At 36.3% G+C, this 25,012-nt stretch overlaps 1 protein-coding gene across 12 annotated transcripts in view; it reads right to left on the bottom strand.

Moving 5' to 3' along the window:
* RTTN (rotatin) overlaps positions 1-25,012 on the bottom strand; it is a 164,776-nt gene that overhangs the window by 109,335 nt on the left and 30,429 nt on the right. For 11 of the 12 annotated variants that reach the window (XM_027577527.2, XM_027577524.2, XM_027577522.2 and 8 more), the window contains 5 exons: positions 16,471-16,641; positions 10,979-11,191; positions 9,320-9,432; positions 7,256-7,382; positions 430-555 (listed from right to left, as the gene is read on the bottom strand). In XM_027577527.2, the coding sequence (XP_027433328.2) occupies positions 430-555; positions 7,256-7,382; positions 9,320-9,432; positions 10,979-11,191; positions 16,471-16,641 (750 nt within the window). The remainder of the gene's footprint in view (positions 1-429; positions 556-7,255; positions 7,383-9,319; positions 9,433-10,978; positions 11,192-16,470; positions 16,642-25,012) is intronic. The other variant, XM_027577525.2, reaches the window with a different exon arrangement.

Consider the following 25,012-nt stretch of genomic DNA (forward strand, 5'->3'; position numbering starts at 1 on the left):
GTGCTCTAATTAACATCTCTTCCTCCAAATGCTCATATTCCATAGCTTCATCTTACATTCTGTTCTCAGCTAGCCTTCCTCCCTAATGATTTCTTTTTTTTTTAATCTTTAAGGTATATTTTTGCATTAAATAAAAATTTCCCAGATGAAATGACCTGCTGGCTATAATGCTGTAGAGTTCATATCTTACATGAAAAACATAACAGCTTCCTCTGAATTCTTTGAGAACAAGTATGTGCTTTATCTTGATTCTCACATTTTCCTTAACATTTCTTTTTACGTAAATAACATCTCAACTGAACCCATAAATCAAAAGCAAGTTTCTTTTCAACTTCTCATTATACTATCTAGTTATAGTAGAATAGGATCTTGATTTAACTGAGTATCTAATAAGTACACCTGTCTTTTGCATTTACTCTTATGCCATACCTCATTTTTGGGCTCTTGAATGCCAAATGCAGAGATTTCATACAAAACTTTCGGGTGAAGTAGAAAATTAATTCCATTACAAAGTGAAGACACAGGTTTAGTGACATTATGGACACCTAAGCATTCCTGTAAAATAGTTTTTAAGAAAAATTAGTGACGCTAATTTTTCTAAATGATTCCTCTTTCTTCTGTTTACAATTTAATTCTAATTTAACTTTTCACTTTACTGAAACTTTTCTTTTACCTGATAGAGGATGGGGTGAAAAAAATTTCTCTTGCCTTTTGAGGCATGTTACATGATATCACTTTACTGAAACTTTTCTTTTACCTGATAGAGGATGAAAAAAATTTCTCTTGCCTTTTGAGGCATGTTAGGATATATGTTATGTTACTTTCTGCCAACAAGCAGAGTTTTGATAAATTAAATAACCAAACTTCTGAGACAATCATAATCTCGTGAAGTTGTTCATAATGACAGACATTAAAAAATTAATAATAAACTTATCCTAGGGTGTTCACATTTTGCCTACTGAGGTTTGAGAAAGAAAAACAAAATTCAAATGAAAATAGACTTGAAGTTTTGCAGCAAGGGAAGGACAAATGCAGGATATTTATCATCAATACAGCTATGCACCTGAATACAAGTACTGACTCCATGCCATCTCTCAAACTCATCATAAATTCTTTTCTCAATTTGAGCTAGAGGACAGTATTTTCTTAGAGACTGCTTAAGAAGGGGGTAAAAGCTACCTGAAATATTAGCAGAATTTAATACAATATAAAAGGTAAAAATAAAATCAACAATGACTCTCAGAAATGGAATTTTATTCACCCTGCAAAATACTACTTCCTAACCACAAACAGTAAATCAGAGGTCAAAAAGTTACACACACACACATACACATATATACATACACACACACACTTATGTATTTTTTTCTCCTTAGATTTTAACTTTATGCTAGACAATAACTTTATATTCCAAGCTTTTGGAAGAGCATAGCCTTGGCCTATGGTTTAATAAAAGTTCTATCACTTGGGAGGCCTGGGTGGTGCAGTCAGTTGAGTGTCCACTCCTGGTTTCAGCTCAGGTCATGATCACAGGGTCATGAGACTGAGGCGAGCGTAGGGCTCCTGGCTCAGTGGAGAGTCTGCTTGGGATTCTCTTTCTCCTTTCCCCTCACTTGCGTGCACACTCTATCTCCCCCACCCCAAATACATAATAAATAAAATCTTTAAAAAGTTACTTCCTCAAAATCCTTAAACTCGGAGCACTTGAGTGACTCAGTCAGTTAAGCAAACGATTCTCAATTTCGGCTGAGGTCATGATCTCAGGGGCGTGAGACTGAGCCCTGCAGCGGACTCTGTGCTCACTGTGGAGTCTGCTTGAGATTCTCTCTCTCTCCCCCTCTGTCCCTCCCCTGGCTTGAGTGCACACTTTCTCTCTCTCTCTGTAAGTAAGTAAGTAAGTAAATAAATAAATAAATAAATAAATAAATGGAATCTTAAAAATCTTGAACTCTGACCTTCAGTTCACTAATCCATATAATGGGAATAATACCCAATCCTTAATGAAACACCTTTCTTTCTCATCACTAAATATATCAACTTACCTATATTGGTCTTTTCACAACACAAAAAACACTATGAATGCGGGCAAAGACCAGTCCCACCTCCTAAACTGCATCCTAGGTCTCCTCCTAACGCCTATTAGTTCCTGCAACTGTCTTCTCCTCCAGCACCTTCACTACTTCTTCTTCAGAGGAGTACTGCTCTGACACACGCAAAGAGGTCCCTGCTGCTAACAGCCTGTCTTCCAGCTCTGCATCACAGCACAAGTCCTCCGTCTCGATGTGCTCACTCCCAGGTTCTCCTCCACCCACACTGGTAGGATGTCAGGCCCTACCACCCCCTAGAGGCCTCCTGTCAAGCCCCCTGACACCAAACCCAATGGGCTCACTTCTGTTGTCATCTGGTTCTGCCCAGGACAGCACGCTCCCCTTTCACCTCAGACACCTCTGTTCCTGGTGTTGGCTCCTTCCGTGCCCAACTTCTAACCCGTTAGACCCTAAACGGCCTTCTTTCCCCCAGTCTCTCACCAGGTCATCTGACTGGTTCAAAACAGTTCTATCCAACCCACAATCTGATACTTAGGACACCACCATCAATCCAACTGCTAAATCCCAAGCTCCAGAATTCCTCTTTGACCACTTTCTATACCCTATTCCCATTATCAGCAGACCAACCAGCTCTACATCCATAATACACCCTGAATTCATGTTCTCCTTCATTTCCACCACATGATCATATCTCACTGGGGCTACTACAGTGGAATTGGTCTTTTGGCTTCCACTCTCGATCCCTGACAATCAATTCCCCACACAATAGGAAGAATGATCTTTTTAAAAAGGTAAACAGATCAAATCACTTCCCTGCCTAAAATCATTCATAGCTTCTCACTGTACTTAGAATAAAATTCAAAGCTTCATAATGGCTGGCAAGGCATTCCAAGGAATTCATTAAAGTCCACTTCAAGGACCTGAACATCAAAACCAATTCCACTATTTTAAATTTCTGAGGGTAAGAACTATCCCACACATACGGATCTCAGCTTCTTGACCTCCTCATCTCAATAATCATTATCTGGCCTGTAACTCAGGAACACTTCAACTTAGCTTCCACTTATTTCCCCTCTAAAATCATAAACACAGGTTTCTACCTTGCTTAACACCTCACAGTATACTACTTCTTTGACCTCCAGTCTATAAGTCTGAACTACTTCCTTCCCTCTAGCTTTTATTTCCTTTGATTCTATGGGCTATCACTTCTGAGTCCCTGCTTTAATTTCTTTTGGGTATATACATCCAGAAGTAGAATTACTGGATTGCACGGCAGTTCTATTTTTAATGTTTTTGAGGAACTGCCATGCTGTTTTCCATAGTGGCTGCATCATTTCATGTCCCCACCAGTTGTGCACAAGGGTTCCAGTTTCTCTCCATGCTCCCCAATAGTTGTTATTTTCTCTTTTTTCTTTCTTTTAATAATAGCCACCCAATCTCATTGTGATTGCATTTATTTATCAAGTTTTAAATTTCACTGATTCCATTTTTTATTATTACACTTTTTCTTTGCTTTTTTAACTTATTATTTTTTTTTCCTATAATAGTCTTTCATTTTCATGTTCACCAAAGGCCTTCCCTCCCATCAAGGAAAAACTACAACCCTTGATGGATCCAAATGTTCACATTCTCCAAAACCACAAACAGCTAGCCAATCATGCAAAGTAGATTAGTTTCACTATTAAGATTATAAAAACAATCAACTGGGTCCTCAATTCAACCCCCAAATCCTGCTATTTGATTTTATCAAACTTCTACTCATGCCAGTCATTTCAAATACACTAAACATGCCACTTATTTTCAATCTCAAAGTAAATATAGAATCAATGGAAGGCAGTACCTTCAACATGCTGCTATACCTAAGCCTACCTACACTCAGTTAGCCATCAATATTCTAGATCCCAATGCCTTCAACTTTCAAAGGCACTAGCTTCTCTTAATTAGCCACTTGCCACCCTCTATCTTTCCCTTCAGCCGGTTCATTTGATGAACATTTTGACATACTTAAGTGAAGATGTATCTTCCTAACAAGCCCCTCCCAGGCTGCGGCACCTATCAACTCTGTCAAATCCCTGGAAACAAGTCAGAAGCAGATATAAAACAAATGTCTACAGAATATGAGATTCCCAAAGTATAAATCACCTGCCAAAGAAAACCTTACAATCAAAAATCACATTACCTGCTGAAATCAACATTTGAGAGATTCAATAGCCATAATAAATGAAAGCATTCTATATAATAGAAAAATCTAAATAAATTACAAAGTAAGTATGTTCACAATTTCCGAAGAAGCAAAAGAAGAAAATGAAAGACTATTATAGGAAAAAAAAAATAATAAGTTAAAAAAGCAAAGAAAAAGTGTAATAATAAAAAATGGAATCAGTGAAATTTAAAACTTGATAAATAAATGCAATCACAATGAGATTGGGTGGCTATTATTAAAAGAAAGAAAAAAGAGAAAATAACAACTATTGGGGAGCATGGAGAGAAACTGGAACCCTTGTGCACAACTGGTGGGGACATGAAATGATGCAGCCACTATGGAAAACAGCATGGCAGTTCCTCAAAAACATTAAAAATAGAACTGCCGTGCAATCCAGTAATTCTACTTCTGGATGTATATACCCAAAAGAAATTAAAGCAGGGACTCAGACAGATATTTGTATGCCCATGTTCAAAGAAGCATTGTTCACAATAGCCAAAAGTCCTTCATCAAATAGTGATCCTTCAACAAATTACATGCAACAGAATACTATACAGCCTTTAAAAAGGAATGTAATTCTGATATATGCTATAATACGGATGAACTATGAAGACATCATGCTAAGTGAGATTAACCAGACACAAAAAGGCAAATACTATATGATTCCACTTATATGAGGTACCCAGCACAGTCTCATTCAGTAAGAAAGTAGAATGATGGTTACCAGGACCTGGGGGAAGGGAGAATGGGGAATTATTGTTTAAAGGGCAGAGAGTTTCAATTTGGGAAGATAAAAAGTTCTCAAAATGGAGAATGATAATGGTTGCACAACAATGTGAATGTGCTTAATGACACTTACCTGTACACTTAAAAATGACTGAGTGGTAAATTTTGTGTTACATATATTTTACCACATTTTTAAAAAGCAAGTTAGAAATAGCTCAGGAAAGAACCAGTGTACTGAATGACTGCACTGAGGAATTCCATCCAAACAAATCAAAAAAAGATATGGAAAATGTGAAAGAGGATTTAAAAGACACAAAGGGTAAAATAAGAAGGACTAACACAGATCTAGTAAGAGTTCTACTTGGAGAGAACAGCAAGGATAAGAGAAATAGTAGTAATTGAGAATTAATCAGAAATGAAGGTAGACATGAATCTTTTGGCTGAAGAGCACTAAACAAGATAAATAAAAAATGTACACAAAGACACACTGCAATGAAACTGAGAACACCAGAGACAAGGAAAAGATCTTAAAAGCAATTAGAGGGGAAAACATCCAAGGAAATCTTAATTTAACTGATAGCAGACTTCTCAACAATGATAGAAACCTAACAAGAAAAAAGCACTCTTGACAAAGTGCTAAGGGAAATAGCAGTCAACCTATACTTCCATATCCAGCAAAACTATCATTCCGGAAGAAGGTAAAATCATGGCATTTTCAAACACATATACCATCAGTTATAGGCCATCAATGAAACATTGAAAAACTTATTTCAGTTGAAAAGTAGACTGAACCTAAATTTATATCAATAAATGAAAAGTATTTCCAAACTAAAGAGCAGTTAGGATGAATGAACTGGTAGGAATCCACTATTAAATGAAAGGTATAAGGCAGCAAAAACATACATACAGTATGAAATTATATACTTTTTTAAGCAGAAAAATCAGTTGTATATATTATTTATAAAGACACACATATATAGTTAAACTACATAAAACACATGGATGGGAAGGACAAACACCAACTTTGTAAGAGTAGTTGTCTTGGTGGATGAAGAAAGGGGAAAAAAGAAAGGAAAGAAGTTTGTTATAACTAGTATTTTTATTTCTCTGAATAAAAGAGGGTCAGAATTAAAGTGGCAAAATGTAAACATCTGTTATATCTAGTTAGCATTTACAAAAATGTTAAATACAAGAGTACATTGTTTTGTTTTTTTTTTAAGATTCTATTTATTTATCTGTCAGAGAGAGAGAGAGAGAGAGAGAGCGCACACGTGCACAGGCAGGGGGAGCTGCAGAGGGAGAAGCAGGCTCCCCACAGAGCAAGGAGCCTGATTCAGGACTCGATCCCAGGACCCCGGGATCTCGACCTGAGCTGAAGGCAGACACTTAATCAACTGAGCCACCCGGACATCTCAAGAGTACATTTTCAAGAGTACACAGAAACATATATTTTTCAGGACTGTCCTATGTACAATGTTCTTTTCAATATTGAAATAGGTAATATTTTATGTACTATTCTATGCTGAAATATTTTATAGCTTAAAAAGATAGAAAAATATTTTCTTCAAAAGAAAAATATTACTAACAAAACAGACCTGATACTATCAAATTTAAGGTTAATAACCCAAAATTTTCCCTGAGCATAGAAATGAGTTTTGTTCCTTGTTTTTAAAAATTTTATTTATTTATCTGAGAGAAAAGAGCATGAGCAGGATGAGAGGCAGGGGGTGCAAAGGGAGAGGGAGAAGCAGACTCCCCGCTGACTGGGGAGCCCGAAATGGGGCTCGATCCCAGGACCCTGAGACCATGACCTAAACTGAAGGCAGATGCTTAACCAACTGAGCCACCCTGGCACCCCGAATACATGGTAGAAATCAACATTTTCTTACAATGCTTCCATCATTAAATAACACAAAACAAATGTAATTCTTAACAAATCTTCTAAAAAAGCAATTCAATTGCTAGACTTGCCATTTAGGGAATTAATAGCAAAAATTTCTTAAAGTTGAGAAATAATTGTCATTTATTTCTATGGTAATAATTCTTATATCTCATGCAAAATGTCAACTAATTTTAGAGTTTTAATAAGAGAATCCAGAGGCACTGTCTGGCTCAGTAGAGCATGCAACTCTTGATCTCAGGGTCATGAGTTCAAGCCCCATGCTGGACATGGAACCTACTTAAAAAATAAAATACTATATAAAAAATAAATAAATAAAATAAGAGAATCCACTGTTAGCTCTCTGCAACAACAGAAAACAAAAACCAAAAAACCCACCTTAATAATTTCCAGACAGCAATTGTAAGTTTCAACTTTCACTTGCAGTAATGGGTGAGATAACATGCGTAGAAACACCTTCTGACTTTCTCCTTGAAGTAATGGACTAGCCTGTGCAGATTTCCAACTGGTAAAAAGGTAAAATATCCAAGACATCTACGGTAAGTGAGTTATTAAAGAGACTGAAAAGCACAGTGGCAGGGCTTTCTTCCTACTCCAATTCCTCCAACTGAGATCTTATTTAACTAACCCAGTATTAATTTACCTAAGCACTTACTTGTCTCAATAGAAAAAAATATTCTCTTAAAATTAGTACCAAAAAAGTCTTTAAACACCCATATTTGTAATGTAAACTGATATAGCCATTATCGAAAACAGTATGGTGTTTCCTCAAGATCAAAAGTAGAACCTACCATATGATCCAACAATCCCACTACTGGCTATAAATGCAAAGGAAATGAAATAAATATCTCGAAGAAATATCTGTACTCCCATGTCCACCCCAGTATTATTCACACTAGCCAACACAGCTGGCCTTTGAACAACACAAGGGTTAGGGGCACTGACCTCCGTGCAGTTAAAAATCCATGTATAACTTCTGACTCCCCAAAAACGTAACTAGTAATAGCCTACTGTTGACCAGAATCCCTCCCAGGAACATAAACAGATGATTAACACATATTTTGTATGTTATAAGTGTTACATATACATTGTAGTCTTACAATAAAGCTAGAGGGAAAAAAAGTTTAAAAAATGGTAAGAGAAAAGACATTTACAGTACTGTACATATATTTATTGGAAAAAAAAACCCTCATATAAGTGGACCCTTACAGTTCAAATCTGTGTTGTTCAAGAGTAACTATATATGGAAACAATCAAGTGTCCATGGATGGATGAACAAATAAAGAAAATGTAGTATATATATATACAATGTAATATTATTCAGCCTTAAAAAAGAAAGAAATCCTATCATTTGTAACAACATAGATGAAGCACGAGGACATTATGTTAAATTACCCTAAGTCAGATACAGAAAGACAAATATACTGCATAATCCCATTTATATGTGTAATCCTAAAAATGTCAAACTCATAGAAACAGAGAGCAGAATGGTGGTGGCCAGGGGCTGAGGAACACAGGAAATGTGGAGATGTTGGTCAAAGCGTACAAGGTTTCAGGTTTTCAGGATGTACAAATTCTGGAGATCTAATGTTCTCTATGATGACTACACTTAATAATACTGTATTGTATTCTTGATACTTGTTAAGAGAACAGATCTTAAATGTTCTTACCACACATAAACATACACACACACACAAACATTAACTATGTGAGGTAATAAATTAATTAATTTAAAAATCCCATACTTAATATTTATCATCATGGAATTTACTCTTTCCAAAAGCAATGAAGATACTAAATTCTAAATAGGAATCTGCTCCAATGTCTTCAAAATATTTATTTAAGATTTTATTTATTTATTTGAGAGAGAGAGAGCATGATCAGAGGGAGGGAGAGTGAGAAAGCAGACTCCCCTGTTGAGCAGGGAGCCTGATGCGGGTCTCGGTCCCAGGACCCTGGGATCATGACCTCAGCCAAAGGCAGACAGACATTTAACCAACTGAGCCACCCAGGCACCCCCAATGTCTTCAAAGTAATTTAAACAATGCATGATGCATTCTAAAAATCCATACAGGAAAAAGGTAGGAAGCAATGAAACATTAAAAAACCCTCAATTAAGTTATTAATTGAAACTTTAAAGATAAATAAACAAATATGCTTGAATACTTAGTTTGGAGGGACACCAAAACAAATGTATAAAAATCCAGGGATAATTCATTTTGATTACAGCCATGGCATTTTTAAAGTTTACCCTTGAATAAAATAGCTGACTGCCCTAATGCAGCTATATATATAGTTTAGAGGTCAGACTTATATAAAAACAATTTTAACTAAAAAAACAGTAACAAGATTTAAGACCAGTTCTGTTTTCATTGCTTCTAAGTGCACACATACACAGTACCCCCTATAATAATATAATCATATCAAGAAAGAGAATATTACATCTTTGAACACATGCAGATGATTTCCTTTATTAGGGGGAAATGCTGATGATAGGAAAAGCTTCGCAAGGCTTGGTCTGCCAGCTCCACTAATTCTAAGAGATTCTTCTCTCCCTAAAAAAAGAGCAAAATGAAACAGTAAATGTCAAAATCATGTACAATAGAATTCTCAACAGCTAACTAAGCAACTTCAAGAAATTAGATCATTAAGAAAGAAAACAGATGAACATATGGGAAGGGGATGGGGGAGGAGACAGGGAAATAAACCATAAGAGCCTCTTAACGATAGAGAACTGAGGTTGATTGATGGAGGCGGCTGCGGGATGGGACAGATGGGTGAAGGGTATTAAGAAGGGCATTTTTTGTGATGAGCACTGGCTGTTGTATGTAAGTGATGAGTCACTGAATTCTACTCCAGAAACCAATATTGCCCTGTATGTTAACTAAGTAAAATTGAAATTTAAAAAAAAAAGAAATTAGATCATTCAGAGACCTTGAGACTGTCCATATTTGCTTAAGTCCACTTTCCCAACAAGCAAACTAAAAATGTCAGCCCAGGAGGAAAAATTCCTCGCGAAATGCCCAAGAAAGTTTCTATTTTTCACCTCTAAGTAGGCTTAAGGTTATAATTGAGTGGCTATTTGTTTGTAGCCCTATTTCCCTACTAACTGTAGACTCAGGGCAGGACTCATGTATTTTTATGATCCATTTCCCCCCTTCTACATCCTGACTGCTTCTACAAACATAAAGGACAACCAATACATGCATGATTAACTGACCATGCAAAACACCACAGAAATAATTCAATTTAAAGACAATCTGCACTTCTATCACGGAGGAAACAAGAAGCCACTGGCATTGAGATATGGCTAAAGAAAAGGAAAAAAAATAATGGGTAACTAAAGGAAAATTAGAGGTTGAGATGGCTTCCACTGCAGGGAACAAAAGGAATAAATATTTAGCTCCTAATTTTTTAAAGTACCATTTTGGTACTTTCAAACAGTAAACAACTATTGTAGTCAGTGTCTATTTTAAGACTCACTAACCCCTTCACTGATAATATATTAAACATCCTAATTAATAGTTTCTCTAAAAGGGATAAATAACAATATATAATTATTGCTATAACATTGCACCTGAAGTCATCCTACCTTGTAAACAATCTAGTCACGGTTTTATTTAATAAAAAACCAGGCTCTTTGTGTGAGTGAGTACTAAGGATCCATAAAATATTAAAGGAAATTATGTGTCTACAGATAAGCACTAAAATGGCCCTTATAGTTGTGTTTATGTCAATGTCACAGTATTCATACAGAGTAAATCACTTCAAAAAGGAACTCACTATTAAATACTAAGACATTGATAATAATTACTGTCTTTTCAAAAACCACCAGTCTCATGAATATACACCATTCATCTAACTACAGTCTTCGTTTACCTGTTACCTCAGTGCAGTAGGCAGCGCATCAGTCTCATAACGTCTTCGTTTACCTTTACACAAATCATATCCTTACTTTAATCTGATAAATGACCATTTAGTAGTAATGTACCCCACCTCCAACAATTCAGTTATGGTATGTCCATTGATTTGAAAGTATAGCTACATTTTCCAAATATTTTAGCAAAGGAATATTTCAAAGATATTAACAAAACTGTTTACCTCCTTCCCAACATCAGACAGGAAGTTACAGGTACATTCAATTGAATAAACAGCCTCTGCAGTTCGTTTATAAATACTGTAGTTTTCAGAATTCAGCTGTTCCAAATATGCCACAACAGCTTCGTGAATATTTGGATATTCCAAAGAAATAGGCATGTCCAAAGAAACTAGAAATAATGCTGCTGACATAGACTCCGGTAAAAGGTGGCTTGCCTTAATGAATTAAAAAAAAAAAAAAAAAGTTAAAAAAATTTTTAAGAAAAATATGGTAGACTACTCATGTAGCTAGCTCAACTTTCTATTTTTATCATTCTCTATCACAAAGTCTATGCTTTTCCAAAGAAAATTCTATTCCCTAATGCACTACTCACTTCTGTGTCTTGTTCAATGTAATTTTTCTCTGCCCAGAATAACTCAAGTCCAAATTTCAACATTTTCCCAAAGCCTGGGACACAGGATACTTAACCTCTTCCCCAAACCAACAACAAGAACTACCAACAGCTAGAACTGGACCCTCCACCTTGTTTATAACTCTGCTACTGAACTAAAGTCAGGAGGCTTTTTGATCTGATTATTTCATGCTGTGCACATAAATCTCCAGAATAACGCAATAAACTCCTGAAGACGAGCACTTCCCAACCAAACAAAGCTGAACACATAACCCAGGGCTTATTAACTACATATTGAATTGAATAACACTAAATCAAACATAACTACAGATTGGTTTGAACAGAAATTGATTTTTTGTTTAGTTTGTATTTGAGGGAAAAAGGGAAATTCAACAATATTTAAATAGTTCTAGAACACCCAAAGAAGACTGACCCTTAATTAGTATAAAACCACAGGCCCAAATGAAATATTACACATTTTAACTTCAACTGATTTAAAATTGAAAGAACTGCTTAGGTTCTGTTTTTTTTAATGATTATAGTTTAGTGATAGGATTCTATGAATCATTTAAGGAAACAAAAAGGATTAAAAATTTAATGTTTGGAGAAAAATCATTTGGCAGAGCTCACTACTTTGGCTGAAATAATGTCTTTATTAAAGTAGGTTTGAGGGCGCCTGGGTGGCTCAGTTGGTTAAGCGACTGCCTTCAGCTCAGGTCATGATCCTGGAGTCCCGGGATCGAGTCCCGCATGGGGCTCCCTGCTCGGCGGGGAGTCTGCTTCTCCCTCTGACCCTCTTCCCTCTCGTGCTCTCTATCTCTCATTCTCTCTCTCTCCAAAATAAATAAAATCTTAAAAAAATAAAATAAATAAATAAATAAATAAAAATAAATAAATAAAAAATAAAGTAGGTTTGGTCACCATTTATTTCATGGATAACCTATTTTAAGAATAATTAGTTACTGCCTGAAAATCTAAAATTAAGGCCTCAATCAGTTAAATGTTTCTGCATGAAGTAAAGTTGCCAAATAAATATCAGAAACCAAAGGAATCAAATATAAGCATGAAAAAAAAAACCCGCTATTAAGATAGCAGCTATTAGAAAGTCAAGAGAAATTTCATGATTCTGTGAAGAACTCTCTTAGTGGGGAAAAAAGAGAGGCAAACTGAATTACCTGATCACCTATTATTTCCTCACTCAGCAAATACTTATTGGGCCCCTACTGTGTTCCCCTACCATAAGCCAGATCCTGGGGGCACAGCAGGAAGCAAACAGAGCCTCTGCCCTCACGAAGTGAACATTCCAGAGAGGAAGGCAGAGTAAATCAAAATACTTCATAAGACATCAGGTGTGACCAGCAGTGCTAAGAAGAAAAACAAGCAAAGGATGGGAAATACGGAAAGGAAGAGATACAATGGGGACTAGAACAAGGGAAGTGCTACTACTCTAGAGGGGAAGGCCTCTCTGATAAGGCAACATTTAAGTAAAGGCCTGGAGGAGTGAGGAGCTGTCTGGATTATCTGGAGGAACAGCATCCGTAGAAGAGGGAACTGCAAGTACAAAGACCCAGAGATAGGGTATATCTGGCAGCAAGGAGACCAGTGAAGCTAACACTGAGAAATGGGCTCAGGGGCAAAGTGACCACACCAGGTAAGGCTTAAAACTTGTCTTTGGAGGAAGCACTGGAAAATTTCAAGCAAGTATCAAGAGCAGTCTGTAGGGAAAAGATGAAACAGTGCAAGGGTGGAAGGTGGGACATCATTGAGGACGCTACTGTAACAATTTAGGCACAAAAGGTGCTTGAACTGGTAACAGAGGTGGGAATGGCAAGAAGTGTTCAGATTCCAGATAGATGTCAAGGAAGAAATGACAAATTCTGCAGAGGGGCTAGATCTAGGCATGTGTGAAAGACAGGAATCAAGGATGACTCTAAGCATTCTGCCTGATCAGCAACCAACTAGAATGAAGGTGCTATCTACCCAGAGAAGGAGGACTATAGAAAGAACAGAGCAGAAGTGAAGAATGAGTTTGCAGTTCAGGGGACACATGTGTTCTGGAACTATAAATCCAGGAGGTGTCAGCAAATTGATGGTATTTAAGACCACAAATGGGATGATATCTCATGAGGACCTTGGTCAGTCCTGGGGTTCTACTTCTTTCAAAGGTTAGGAAGAGAAGGAGGAATTAGCCAAGGAGATTTTGTGAGTTGGGAACTATGATAAGATATCAAACCCTCATGGATCTAATGCCAAAGGCACTGTGTTCTAATTTTAAGAGTTCTCTCTGACTCTAGTCAGAAAAGTAAGAATAGCTGATGTGAGAATTAAGCACGAGCAGATGTCTAGCATATCTCACTTAATAAATATTAATTTCCTTTCTTCTTTTCACCCCAACACTAAGGAATTCTGACATCTTCACTCTTTCTCCCTACATCTGAAACTTCATCATCTCAGCAACTCAAAGCACCATGCTACGGTCTCAAATTTAATGCTGGCATGGCCCAATGGACTGATCACAGTCGAGAGACTGAAGACAGCTGTACTATATATATAAGCATTAGTCACATGTCAGTCAGAACTAAAAGTGAAGATACTTCAAAGCAAATCCATCACCGCTATTAGATAAAAACAATCAACAACATCATTTCATGTGCTGAGGGGGAAAGGGACATAACACTGCTCTCTCTGTACCTTCCCACTCAGAGCAGGCACAGCATTATCTAAAGGGCTTGTTAGAACACAGACTTTCAAGTCCTACTCCAGAACTAAAGGATGGGAATATGCAAGATCCTAGGTGATCCGTCTGCACTTACGCTTTGAGAAGTGCTACTCTGAATCTATCAGCTTTCGCAAAGTATTAGATTATATATATCTCACTGAAAAAGTCAAAGCCTTGTGGTATAAATTCTTCCTTACCCTTAGTCAGCTAGCTAAGAAACAGTCCCAGAGGTTCCTAGGATGCTCTGGATCCTGCTTCCAGCACAGGGCCAGTATTTTTAGCTCTTATTTTTACCAATTTGATTTATCCAACCAAATTATTTTTCATAAGATTACTAATGCATTGTTTTAACCTGTACATAGGTATTGTCCAAAATCTTTTCAAGCCAATAATTATCAACTTCAGAAAGGCCTTCAAGGTCATTTTGTCAAAACTTTCAAATCCAGGAAATCTCTACACAGATTCATATTATCATTTCCCAACTTCCAAATTATATATTTGGGAAGTGGCAACTCAAATATTTAAAAACCACCTTCCAGGTTGTAAGTTTCAGAATCCAAACTGCACTTCAACTTTTGGTGGGCCAGCAACAGGCAGAGGGCAGCATAATCTTGTATTCATATAAACTGAAAGAAGACATTTAACAGCAATGGCAGAGGATTTTTGTTTAGATCTCATTTTAAAGTTCTTAATCAAAGCAATTACAACCATCTACAAACTGATACCCTAATTACCATCTCCTCCATGGCCTTATTTACTACTCTAATGAAGTGCCAACTACCAAAATTCACAGATACTTACTTGCCTTCAAAAACAAAAACAAATAAAAAATAACTAACTTCAAAAAGTAAAAAAGGCATGGAGGCTTTATATTATTCTAACACTGAAGTAACTCAAAATAAAACAAATTACTGATTTCTGCTTTAGTTGATTCCTGCCCACAAAGCACATAAATGAAAAAAATCTATAAGCAATAAATAAAACTGTATGATATAATTGATAAGTTTTCCATCAATATTTCAACCTATAGATTGATCATTTGTAATACTTAATAACAATAGAGCACTACTAATTTTTCAGTATATAATATTATGTAAAGTGAGACTTCCATATTTTAAATGCAATTATAATCTTATATGACTGGAATTCTTCAATTTATAATACTTCTAACACTGGAAAATTTCCTCAAAACAGAAAATTTCTTCAGATTAGTCACTTCTTCATAGTAAATAATGAATGAAGTTAAAAATTAAAATTACTCTTTTCCCTAAAGCAAAATACTAAATTTCATGTTTAATATTTTAGGTGTGCCTGGGTGGCCCAGTCGGTTAAGCATCTGACTCTTGGTTTCGGCTCAGGTCGTGATCTCAGGTGGTAAGATCGAGCCCTCCGTCAGGCTCTGTGCTCAGCACAGAATCTGCTTAAGATTCTTTCTCTCCTTCTCCCTCAGCCCCTCCTACTTGTGCACACGCGCTCTCTCTTTCAAATAAATAAATAAATCTCTAATAAAAATTTAATATTTTATTCTTGCTTTCCCAGGTGACCTGATAGTATATTGCATATATAAGTGTTATGAAAAAATGGAGTTTAGACTATAGCTCTGCAGAATTCCACAAAAGGGCAAATATCTATAACAAGGGACAACAAAAGGCACAGGAAATAGTTTAGTTGCAGTAATTCCTCCTATACCTTCATCAAAACATGCCACACCTTTCTTTTTGCAATAAGTACACTATAAAACATGTGCGTGAATCACTTGAGATATTTTACCACTACCATTCAAATTCAGAGATGATCTAAAGAAACAGGTACACCTACTAAAATCATCTTTAACATACAGTTATAAAATGGAATATTTTGCAATAAAAACTTAACAAACAACTGCTATAAGCAACAACAGTGATGAACCTCAAAAAAGATCTTGAGCAAGTACATACCTCATAATTCCATTTATGTAATGTTGAAAAACAGACAAACTGATCTATATTGACAGAAGTCAGAAAGGAGGAGTTTAGCTTGGATGGAAGAAGGAGAGGTAATGGATGGGAAGGGACTTTGAAATGCTGGTAATATTCTATTTCATGTTCTGAGGTGGTGGTCACTTTTTAAACACAGATATATTCACTCTGTAAAAATGCAGTGAACTATGTACCTTCTAAACATGTTACACTACAATTCTCTTACCTAAAGAAAAAACTTTTTTAGAATTACTGTTTTTTTTCTATTAAATGATTTGTCAAAACTGTTCAGAATTGTTAGTCTTTCTCAATGACTACATTTCCAATATAATCTTTGTACACCATGAAGTGACCAGAAGAAATACACGACAGAGCACTTACTACTTGTAATATTCCACAAACTACAAGCAACATTACCTGCCTTACCTTTTCAACAGGGAGAAGCAACTGCAGTACTCGAACTGTGAACAGTGAAATGCTGACAAAGGCCATCCGGTGGTGCACAAGCACGACCTCAGGTTGGTCCAAGGTCACTCCACTTTTATGGTAGCACATGGTATCTCCCAGGGACCCCAACACCATGAGGAGTTTCTCTTTCTGCAGACATTTAAACACGAAACAGGAAAACAGTAAATTTTAGGGAGCCAGTATGGAAAATTTCACAGAGAATAATTTCAGATACTATGACTGAAGAACAAAAACCAAAAAATTTATTCCTCCCTGTAACAATAACCTATACCGGGGTGCCTGGGTGGCTCAGTCAGTTAAGCGTCTGCCTTTGGCTCAGGTAAGGATCCCAGGGTCCTGGGACTGAGTCCCACATTGGGCTCCCTGCTCAGTGGAGAGTCTGCTTCTCCCTCTGCCTGCCTCTCTCTCTTCCTCCCTCAATCTCACTGATTGACTGATAAATAAATAAATAAATAAAATCTTTAAAAAAAAAAAAAAAGAACCCATACCTGCTAAAATAATTTAAAGCAGTACAAATGAAAAATAAGCACACCTAAAGTTTCTTCAAACAATATTTCTAATAATGAATAAAAATAAACAAAATACAAAAGCTTAATGAAACATAAATTCCTCCTAGTTTCTAGTGCTTAATTATTCTAACTTCAAAAATCGGCATGCAAACCTCTCATTAAGTATTTATTAGGTTACTATATGCTTAACACAGTGGCAGGTATAACGGGGGAAAATGCATTAGTAAAAGAGACGTCCCTGCCCTCAAACTGATCCTAAAGTTACTAAAGAAATGAAACAGGGAAAGTCAGATCATTAAAAAAACAATTAAATATAAAATTGTATGAACTCTCCATGTAATAAGGTTATTTCAAGGCAAATGTTCTGCCATCATAAATTTTTAGATAATTTAGTACTTAACTAGAAGTTATATCCTTTAAGTTGGCATACATAAAATACAAGGCATACATAAAATACAAAGAGAAAGCTACAACTCAGTCGGCTAACTTGCAAATCCTAACAATATAGACCAAAATACATCTTACACATGCTGACATGGCCCACAAACAAGCTGGTAAAAGGACAGCATCAGTAAGAGAGCAGAACAAACAAGCACTGGAGATCTTATTCTCACCTTTCCATTGAGAATATAGGAAAATAAAAATAGGAAATAACTTGTAAACTAAGGATAAAAATGTACACCAGATTTTTTTGTTCAAGGATAAATGTACTGGAAGCAACACTAAAAGGTATGAGGCCCCCAAAAAATTATATAACGGATCAAAGTCACAATGAGATATGGCTTCACATCCATTAGGATGGCTATTATCAAAAATAATGGAAAAGAACAAGTGTTGGTAAAGATGCATAGAAACTAGAACCTTTGTGCATTACTGGTGAATATGTAAAATGGTCAGGTCACTATGTAAACAGTACGGCAGTTCCTCAAAAATTTAAACATAAAAATACTGTATGATCCAGCAGATTCACTTTTGGGTAATGTATCTATGAGAATTGAAAGCAGCGAGTCAAACACATACTTGTACATCATTGTTCACAGAAAAAGTATTCACAAGAGCCAAAAGGTGGAAACGTGTCTATCAACAGATGAACAGATAAACAAAATGTGGTATGTCATATATACGTACAGTGAAACATGATTCAGCCTTAAAAAGGAATGAAATTCTGACACATGACATAATATGGATGAGCCTAGAAAACATGCTAAGTAAAATAAGCCAGATACAGAAAGACTGATATTGTACGATTCATTGCACTTACATGAGGTACCTACAATGGTAAATTCATAAAGAAAAACATAGGATAATAGCTGCCAGGGGCTGGGGAAAAGGGGAAAGGAGAGTTACTGTTTAGGGTACAGAGTTTCAGTTTGAGATGATGGAAAAGTTTTGGAGATAAACAGTGTGATTGTACAACAATGTGTACTTAATGACACTAAATTATATACTCACAAAGGGTCAAAATGGAGCTACCCTATGACCCAGCAATTGCACAACCGGGTATTTACCCCAAAGATACATATGTGGTGATCCGAAGGGGTATATGTACCCCAAAGTTTATAGCAGCAATGTCCACAATAGCCAAACTATGGAAAGAGCCAAGATGTCCATCAACAGATGAATGGATAAAGAAGATGTGGTGTGTATACACACACACACACACAATGGAATATTATGCAGCCATCAAAAAATGAAATCTTGCCATTTGCAACGACGTGGATGGAACTAGAGGGTATTATGCTAAGCGAAATAAGTCAATCAAAGAAAGACAAGTAGCATATGATCTCATTGATACGAGGAATTTGAGAAACAAGACAGAGGATCATAAGGGAAGGGAAGAAAAAATGAAACCAGATGAAACCAGAGAGGGACATAAACCATAAGAGACTCATAATCTCAGGAAACAAACTGAGGGTTGCTGGAGTGGTGGGGGGTGGTGGGGATGGGGTGGCTGGGTGATGGATACTGGGGAGGGTATGTGCTATGGTGAGCACTGTGAATTGTGTAAGACTAATGAATCACAGACCTGTACCTCTGAAACAAATAATACATTATATGTTAAAAAAGAAGACAGTAGGAAGGGAAAAATGAAGTGGGGGGAATCGGAGGGGTAGACGAACCATGAGAGACTATGGACTCTGAGAAACAAACTGATGGTTCTAGAGGGGAGGGGGGCGGGGGGGATGGGTTAGCCTGGTGATGGGTATTAAAGAGGGCATGTATTGCATGGAGCACTGGGTGTTATGCACAAACAATGAATCATGGAACACTACATCAAAAACTAATGATGTAATGTATGGTGACTAACATAACATAATAAAATATAATTTTTAAAAAAAGGTCAAAATGGTTAATTTTATGTTATGTATATTTTACCACACACACACAAATTACACAGATGAGAAAACACTTGTTATTTACATGGATGATTTGATAGTGTTGAGTTTTAAAACAAACACAAAATTAAAACTATGATACTTTCGAAATCATTAGCAAAGTAAAAAAGAGGACAAAATATTCTATGCAGTAAAAAAATAAAATAAAAAAGAAAACAAAAGAAATAGCAAAAAATTTTGAGAGAAGACCAAGCATAAATGTGCTACAAAAAGTTTAAATTTTCCTATAAGTCAAATATGCTTTCATGTTAAAGTAAAAAACAAAATTAATAATTGACATATAAAAAGATACCTTTATCTTTGTGCATAAAAGGTTAAAAATTAAATGTGTAGTGAAATATGAATAAAAAATCTATGAAATAGGAATAATGAATAATTCAGGGCAAAAAAAATTGGATAAAGGGGGTCATTTTCTCTTGATGAAACGCATAATCAAGAGTAAAGACCCAGGGGCACCTGGGTGGCCCACTTGTTAAGCGTCTGCCTTCAGCTCAGGTCATGATCCCAGGGTCCTGGGATCGAGTCCCATATCGGGCTCCCTGCTCTGCGGGAAGCCTGCTTCTCCCTCTCCCACTCCCCCTGCTTGTGTTCCCTCTCTCACTGTCACTCTCTGTCAAATAAATAAAATCTTTAAAAAAAATTAAAAAAAAAAAGAGTAAAGACACAGTATGAATTGAGTCTGTGTGGTCTGAATAACATACAGTATCAAGCAAAACCTGTTATTGAAACAAAGATGGTCATACAGCTTTTAACCCAGTCATTTTTAACTTAATTCATAAATAAGTTGATATAAACTTTGAACATTTCAAAGAATACAACTCCTCAAATGTCCAAGAAACACTGACAAAAACTAACCATTTACTTAACCAAAAAGAAAACTTCATTTTTAAATGAAGGTATCTTCTCTAATTTAAAGGTATTTAAAGGTATCTTCTCTAATCCAAAGAAAATAAAACTAAAAATTAATAAAATTTAAACCAGAAGGGCGCCTGGGTGGCTCAGTCGGTTAAGCGTCTGCCTTCGGCTCAGGTCATGATCCCAGGGTGCTGGGATCAAGCCCCACATCGGGCTCCCTGCTCAGTGGGAAGACTGCTTCTCCCTCTCCCACTCCCCCTGCTTGTGTTCCCTCTCTCGCTGTCTCTCTCTCTCTGTCAAATAAATAAATAAAATCTTTAAAAAAAAAAAAATTAAACCAGAAGCCATTATATTAATAACTACCAGTCTAAAGAAAACAAACTAGAAACACAGAGACAATCTTACTATTTTGACATGCAATTCTTCCACACAGCACCTCTCCATTAAAACAATACTTTTATAAACCTACAAACAACATATGTTATTCAACATTAACTCTGACACAATTTAATGAACATTAATTTAAAATCTCAGTATTATAGAGCTTTTTCTAAAGGTCTATTTATTTGTGAAACTGTTTCAAATAACCTTAATAATTCCAATATGTTGAGTGCTTCTCAAAATAGTATAAAAAGAAAGTACTATGTAGAATCAGGCTTGCAATTTTCACCATTTCCAGCATTTCTTCTAAGCAAAAAAAAAAAAAAGATTTGTTTCAATGTTTTAAGAAAAGAAAGGATTGAAAAACAACAGAAACTGGTCCACAGTTTTAATTCGCTGAGCTAGAAATGTTCAAAATGCTGTGAAGTAGTTGATGGAGAGGGTGAGGAAGGCCAGTTTTCAGAGGATATTTATAGCTTTTACAAAAGAAGGTACAGAATTAAATCAGATTAGCAAAATATTCCAAATATTCTCAATAAAACAGAATTTACAGTAAAAACACAATTTCAACACTATCTGCACATTACAAAATAGGTAGTAGATACCGTGAAGCCTCTGAAATGAGCAACTGGACTGGGCTCTGCCCCCACCCCCCGTGCTTCCAGCCTCATACTCCATACTTCCCTTCTGCTGCAGCCTGTGCCAACCTCCCCAGGCCTTCTCCTGTGGAAGAGCAAGCCCACCCTGCCTTCAGAATGGAGACCAAACTACTCAGCACCAGGGAGCACACCCTATGGCCCACCAGGGCTCTCTCCCACATCTTCCACCTTGAGTTTTGTGCTGTACTGCTTGCATGCCCCGACCAGCCCTCCCCTTCACCACCAGTCAGCACTATGCATTCCTCCCTGTCATTCCCTTCCCCTCTGCCAGATAAAAACCCTACCTTTACTGCTTAGCCACATCATACTTATAATTTAAGACTCAGTCATGATTTACAAACAGTTCCTCCCCCACCCCACCCCGGGATTCTAAGATGGAAGGGTTGTCAAGGCATCCTTGGCAATAAAACATGATTGAAAACCTAGACTCTTAAGTGACCTTGAAAAAGAAACTGAGCCTCCATTTCCTCATCTATAACATGTGTTATCTGCCTTATAGGGTCGTGATGATTAAGTAACTTCATAAACACAGAGTGCTTAAACAGGGACTACAACAGAGTAAGTACTATCCTTAGACTATCTTTTTAAACTATTATTCCTCGGGCGCCTGGGTGGCTCAGTTGGTTAAGCGCCTGCCTTCGGCTCAGGTCATGATCCTGGAGTCCCGGGATCGAGTCCCGCATCGGGCTCCCTGCTCAGCAGGGAGTCTGCTTCTCCCTCTGACCCTCTCCCCTCTCGTACTCTCTCTCTCTCATTCTCTCTCTCTCTCAAATAAATAAATAAAATCTTTTAAAAAAACGTTAAAAAAGTAAACAAACTATTATTCCTCTATGCTCACCTCTGTTCTACTGGTGTTACAGCAGACATATCTATCCTCCACAAGAGTGAAAAGAACTGCCTCTTATTCATCTTGCACCCCCAGTGCCTAGCATATAATGGGCAATCAAGAAATGTTTGGTGAACTAAAATAACTGTCTCTGGACTGGTGGCAGCAGCAGGGGAGGCCTATGCTAATTAGAGATTCCACTCACCCAGTTATAAATTCACAGTCGGCTTCACTTACCCTGACTGAGCCCTTACTGGGTACAAAGCCCTTCTCTCTAGATCTGTTCACAATGCTCTCAGCTCCACTTGAACTCCAACCAGCAATTCTTCAACACGCCTGAATAGCTAAGTTACCCATTCACAGCAGGTCAGATGCGAACGTGGAAGCAACGAGTCATAAAGGAGGAGAAAAGACTGTTTCTCATGACACTGCAATGACTGGAGCAACAGACAGGAGAAGGGCAAAACATGATCGGCAGACAGCCCCCAGGGGCCTGGGGTTATCTGGCATGAAGTAAAGATCCTCACTCCTCAAACCTAACTTACCATGTGAATGAAGATAAAACACACTTGATTTCAAAGGGAAGCAAAGAAGGGATGACATACTTTAGGTCAACCTAACTTTTATAAGTGCTTAGCAAATTTTTTATCTTAACAAAACATAAGTTCAGTAAAAATATGTTTTTTCTTTTATTTACTTCAAGGGAAATAAAAACATTCAATGGAGATGGAGGGTGCTTTTGACTATGCTTACACAAACTGAACTATGGAGCTCCAGACATGACTGTTATTAACACTATTGGGAAAAGTCTAGAGATTTGATTACATATCCTCAGGTATCTACTTTCTGAATTGGTAGCAACACATTATTTACCTTAAATGACTCAACAAAAATGCTGCTTCTGTCTTCCCTTTTAAGCTTGATAAAAGTAGGGATATTAAGAAATTCTACTGTTAACTTCTATTAATATATACCCAAAGGAATGAGATTTTTTTCTTAGGAGGCATTCATTCTTTTAAACAAGTAAAAGTAAATCAAATATAATTTTAAGCAGTACTGTTTTATTTAACATTTCTATCATACCAATTGGCACTTCTACAACAGATTTAACCTTTAAAGTAAAAATAATTCATTGAATCATAAAAGATCAGCAGCCAAAAGTTAAAAGTGAATGACTAACTTTTACAGATAAATGTTCTGGCCAAGAAAATTTAAGTTAATTTAAGAAGCAACTGATAAAACATTCTTCACACTTCTAAGAAAAAAAATCACTTGTTGAAAAGCTTCAATATGTGAAAATCATCTAAAAGTACTACCAAATAGTATGATAACCTTAAGGACTAAAGAAAAACTAAGATTAAGAACTATTGTCCCTATTTTACGGATAAAGAAATTGAAGAACTTAAAACAATATATTATCCCTATTGTAAAATAATGTGTTTTTCTTTTCAAGAGGCGTATTTTGTTTGTTTTTTAGGTTCTAACCTCTATTCACAAGGATCAGGCAGTCCATAACAAAGTTTAATAAAACAAAGACAGACCTAGGTCAAAATAACATAAAGAGAAGAAAAACTGACAACTATGGGAATCAATATATATTTCTGTGACTAATAAATTTTGCTTTTGCTTCTCTGACAAGGCAAGCATAAACAAAAAAAGAAAGACATAAGTTACCAGTTTACATTAATAGAAAAGATAGAATATCAGTACTTCAAAGAAATCACATGATAATTTGAAGACAGAAGGTATAAAATGACAAATGATTTATGATATATTGAGATGTAAAAAAGGATATGGTTTCTAAGTATATGGAGACATACTGCTAGTTTACACATTTAAGAAAATAATAGGTTGTAATCTAACATTCCTGAGGTTCCTGTACACATGTTGATCATGCATGTGAAATATTACTTATCAAAACACTTCCTTCAAAAACATAAATAAATAAAGCCATACTCTCCAAAATTATCTTCCCTACTGAAATACAAATAGCAAAGAACACGGCATCTAGTAGTAAAATGAACTACTGATACACACATCAATATGGCAATATCTCAGAGTAATCCTACTGAAAGATAGCAGACAAAAAAGCATATGAGTTCATAGATACCAAACTCTAGAAAATGTAAACTATATCATGCATATTCATATGTCAAAATGTATCAAAAAACTTTTTAAAACATGTGCAACTTATGTCAATTATACTTCAATAAAGCTGTTAAACACCCACACAAATATACATTCACACACATGTGAATAAACAATAAGAAATGTACAAAATCTATATGAGAAAAAGACTCTTAAAAGACGAAAATGTAGACCTCAAGAAATGGAAAAACAGAGCATGTTATTCCCAAGGTGTGAAGAAAATCTTTCTGATTCAAAATCCAGAACCAATTTTTTAAAAAGAAAATGATAAAGCCAGCTAAACAAAAATAAACAAATGAAGGGGTTCCTGTGGCTCAGTCGGTTAGCGTCCAACTCTTGATTTCGGCTCAGGTCATGATCTCAGGGTCATGGGATGGAGCCCCGCACTGGGATCCTGGCTCAGTGGGGAGCCTGCTGAAGATTCTCTCTCCCTTTCCCTCGGCCCGTCCCATCTGTGCTCACACTCTCTCCCTCTCTCTCTCAAATAAATAAATCTCTTTAAAAAAACAAACAAATGAATAAAAGATTTTGCATAGTCAAAAGCATCATTAGGAAGAAAAAAACCTGAGGGAATAAAATTGCAACTTATCTTGGAAAGTCAATGTCCTTAATATATAAAAGCTCGTAGAAATCAGTTAAAAGAATAAAAGATCAATGACCCAAGAGATAAATGGATTATAAATGGATAAATGCCTGGACTGTTTATAGAAAAAGAAATAAAAATGA

This window comes from Zalophus californianus, chromosome 14, assembly GCF_009762305.2.
Source record: "Zalophus californianus isolate mZalCal1 chromosome 14, mZalCal1.pri.v2, whole genome shotgun sequence".
Classification (NCBI taxonomy): domain Eukaryota; kingdom Metazoa; phylum Chordata; class Mammalia; order Carnivora; family Otariidae; genus Zalophus; species Zalophus californianus.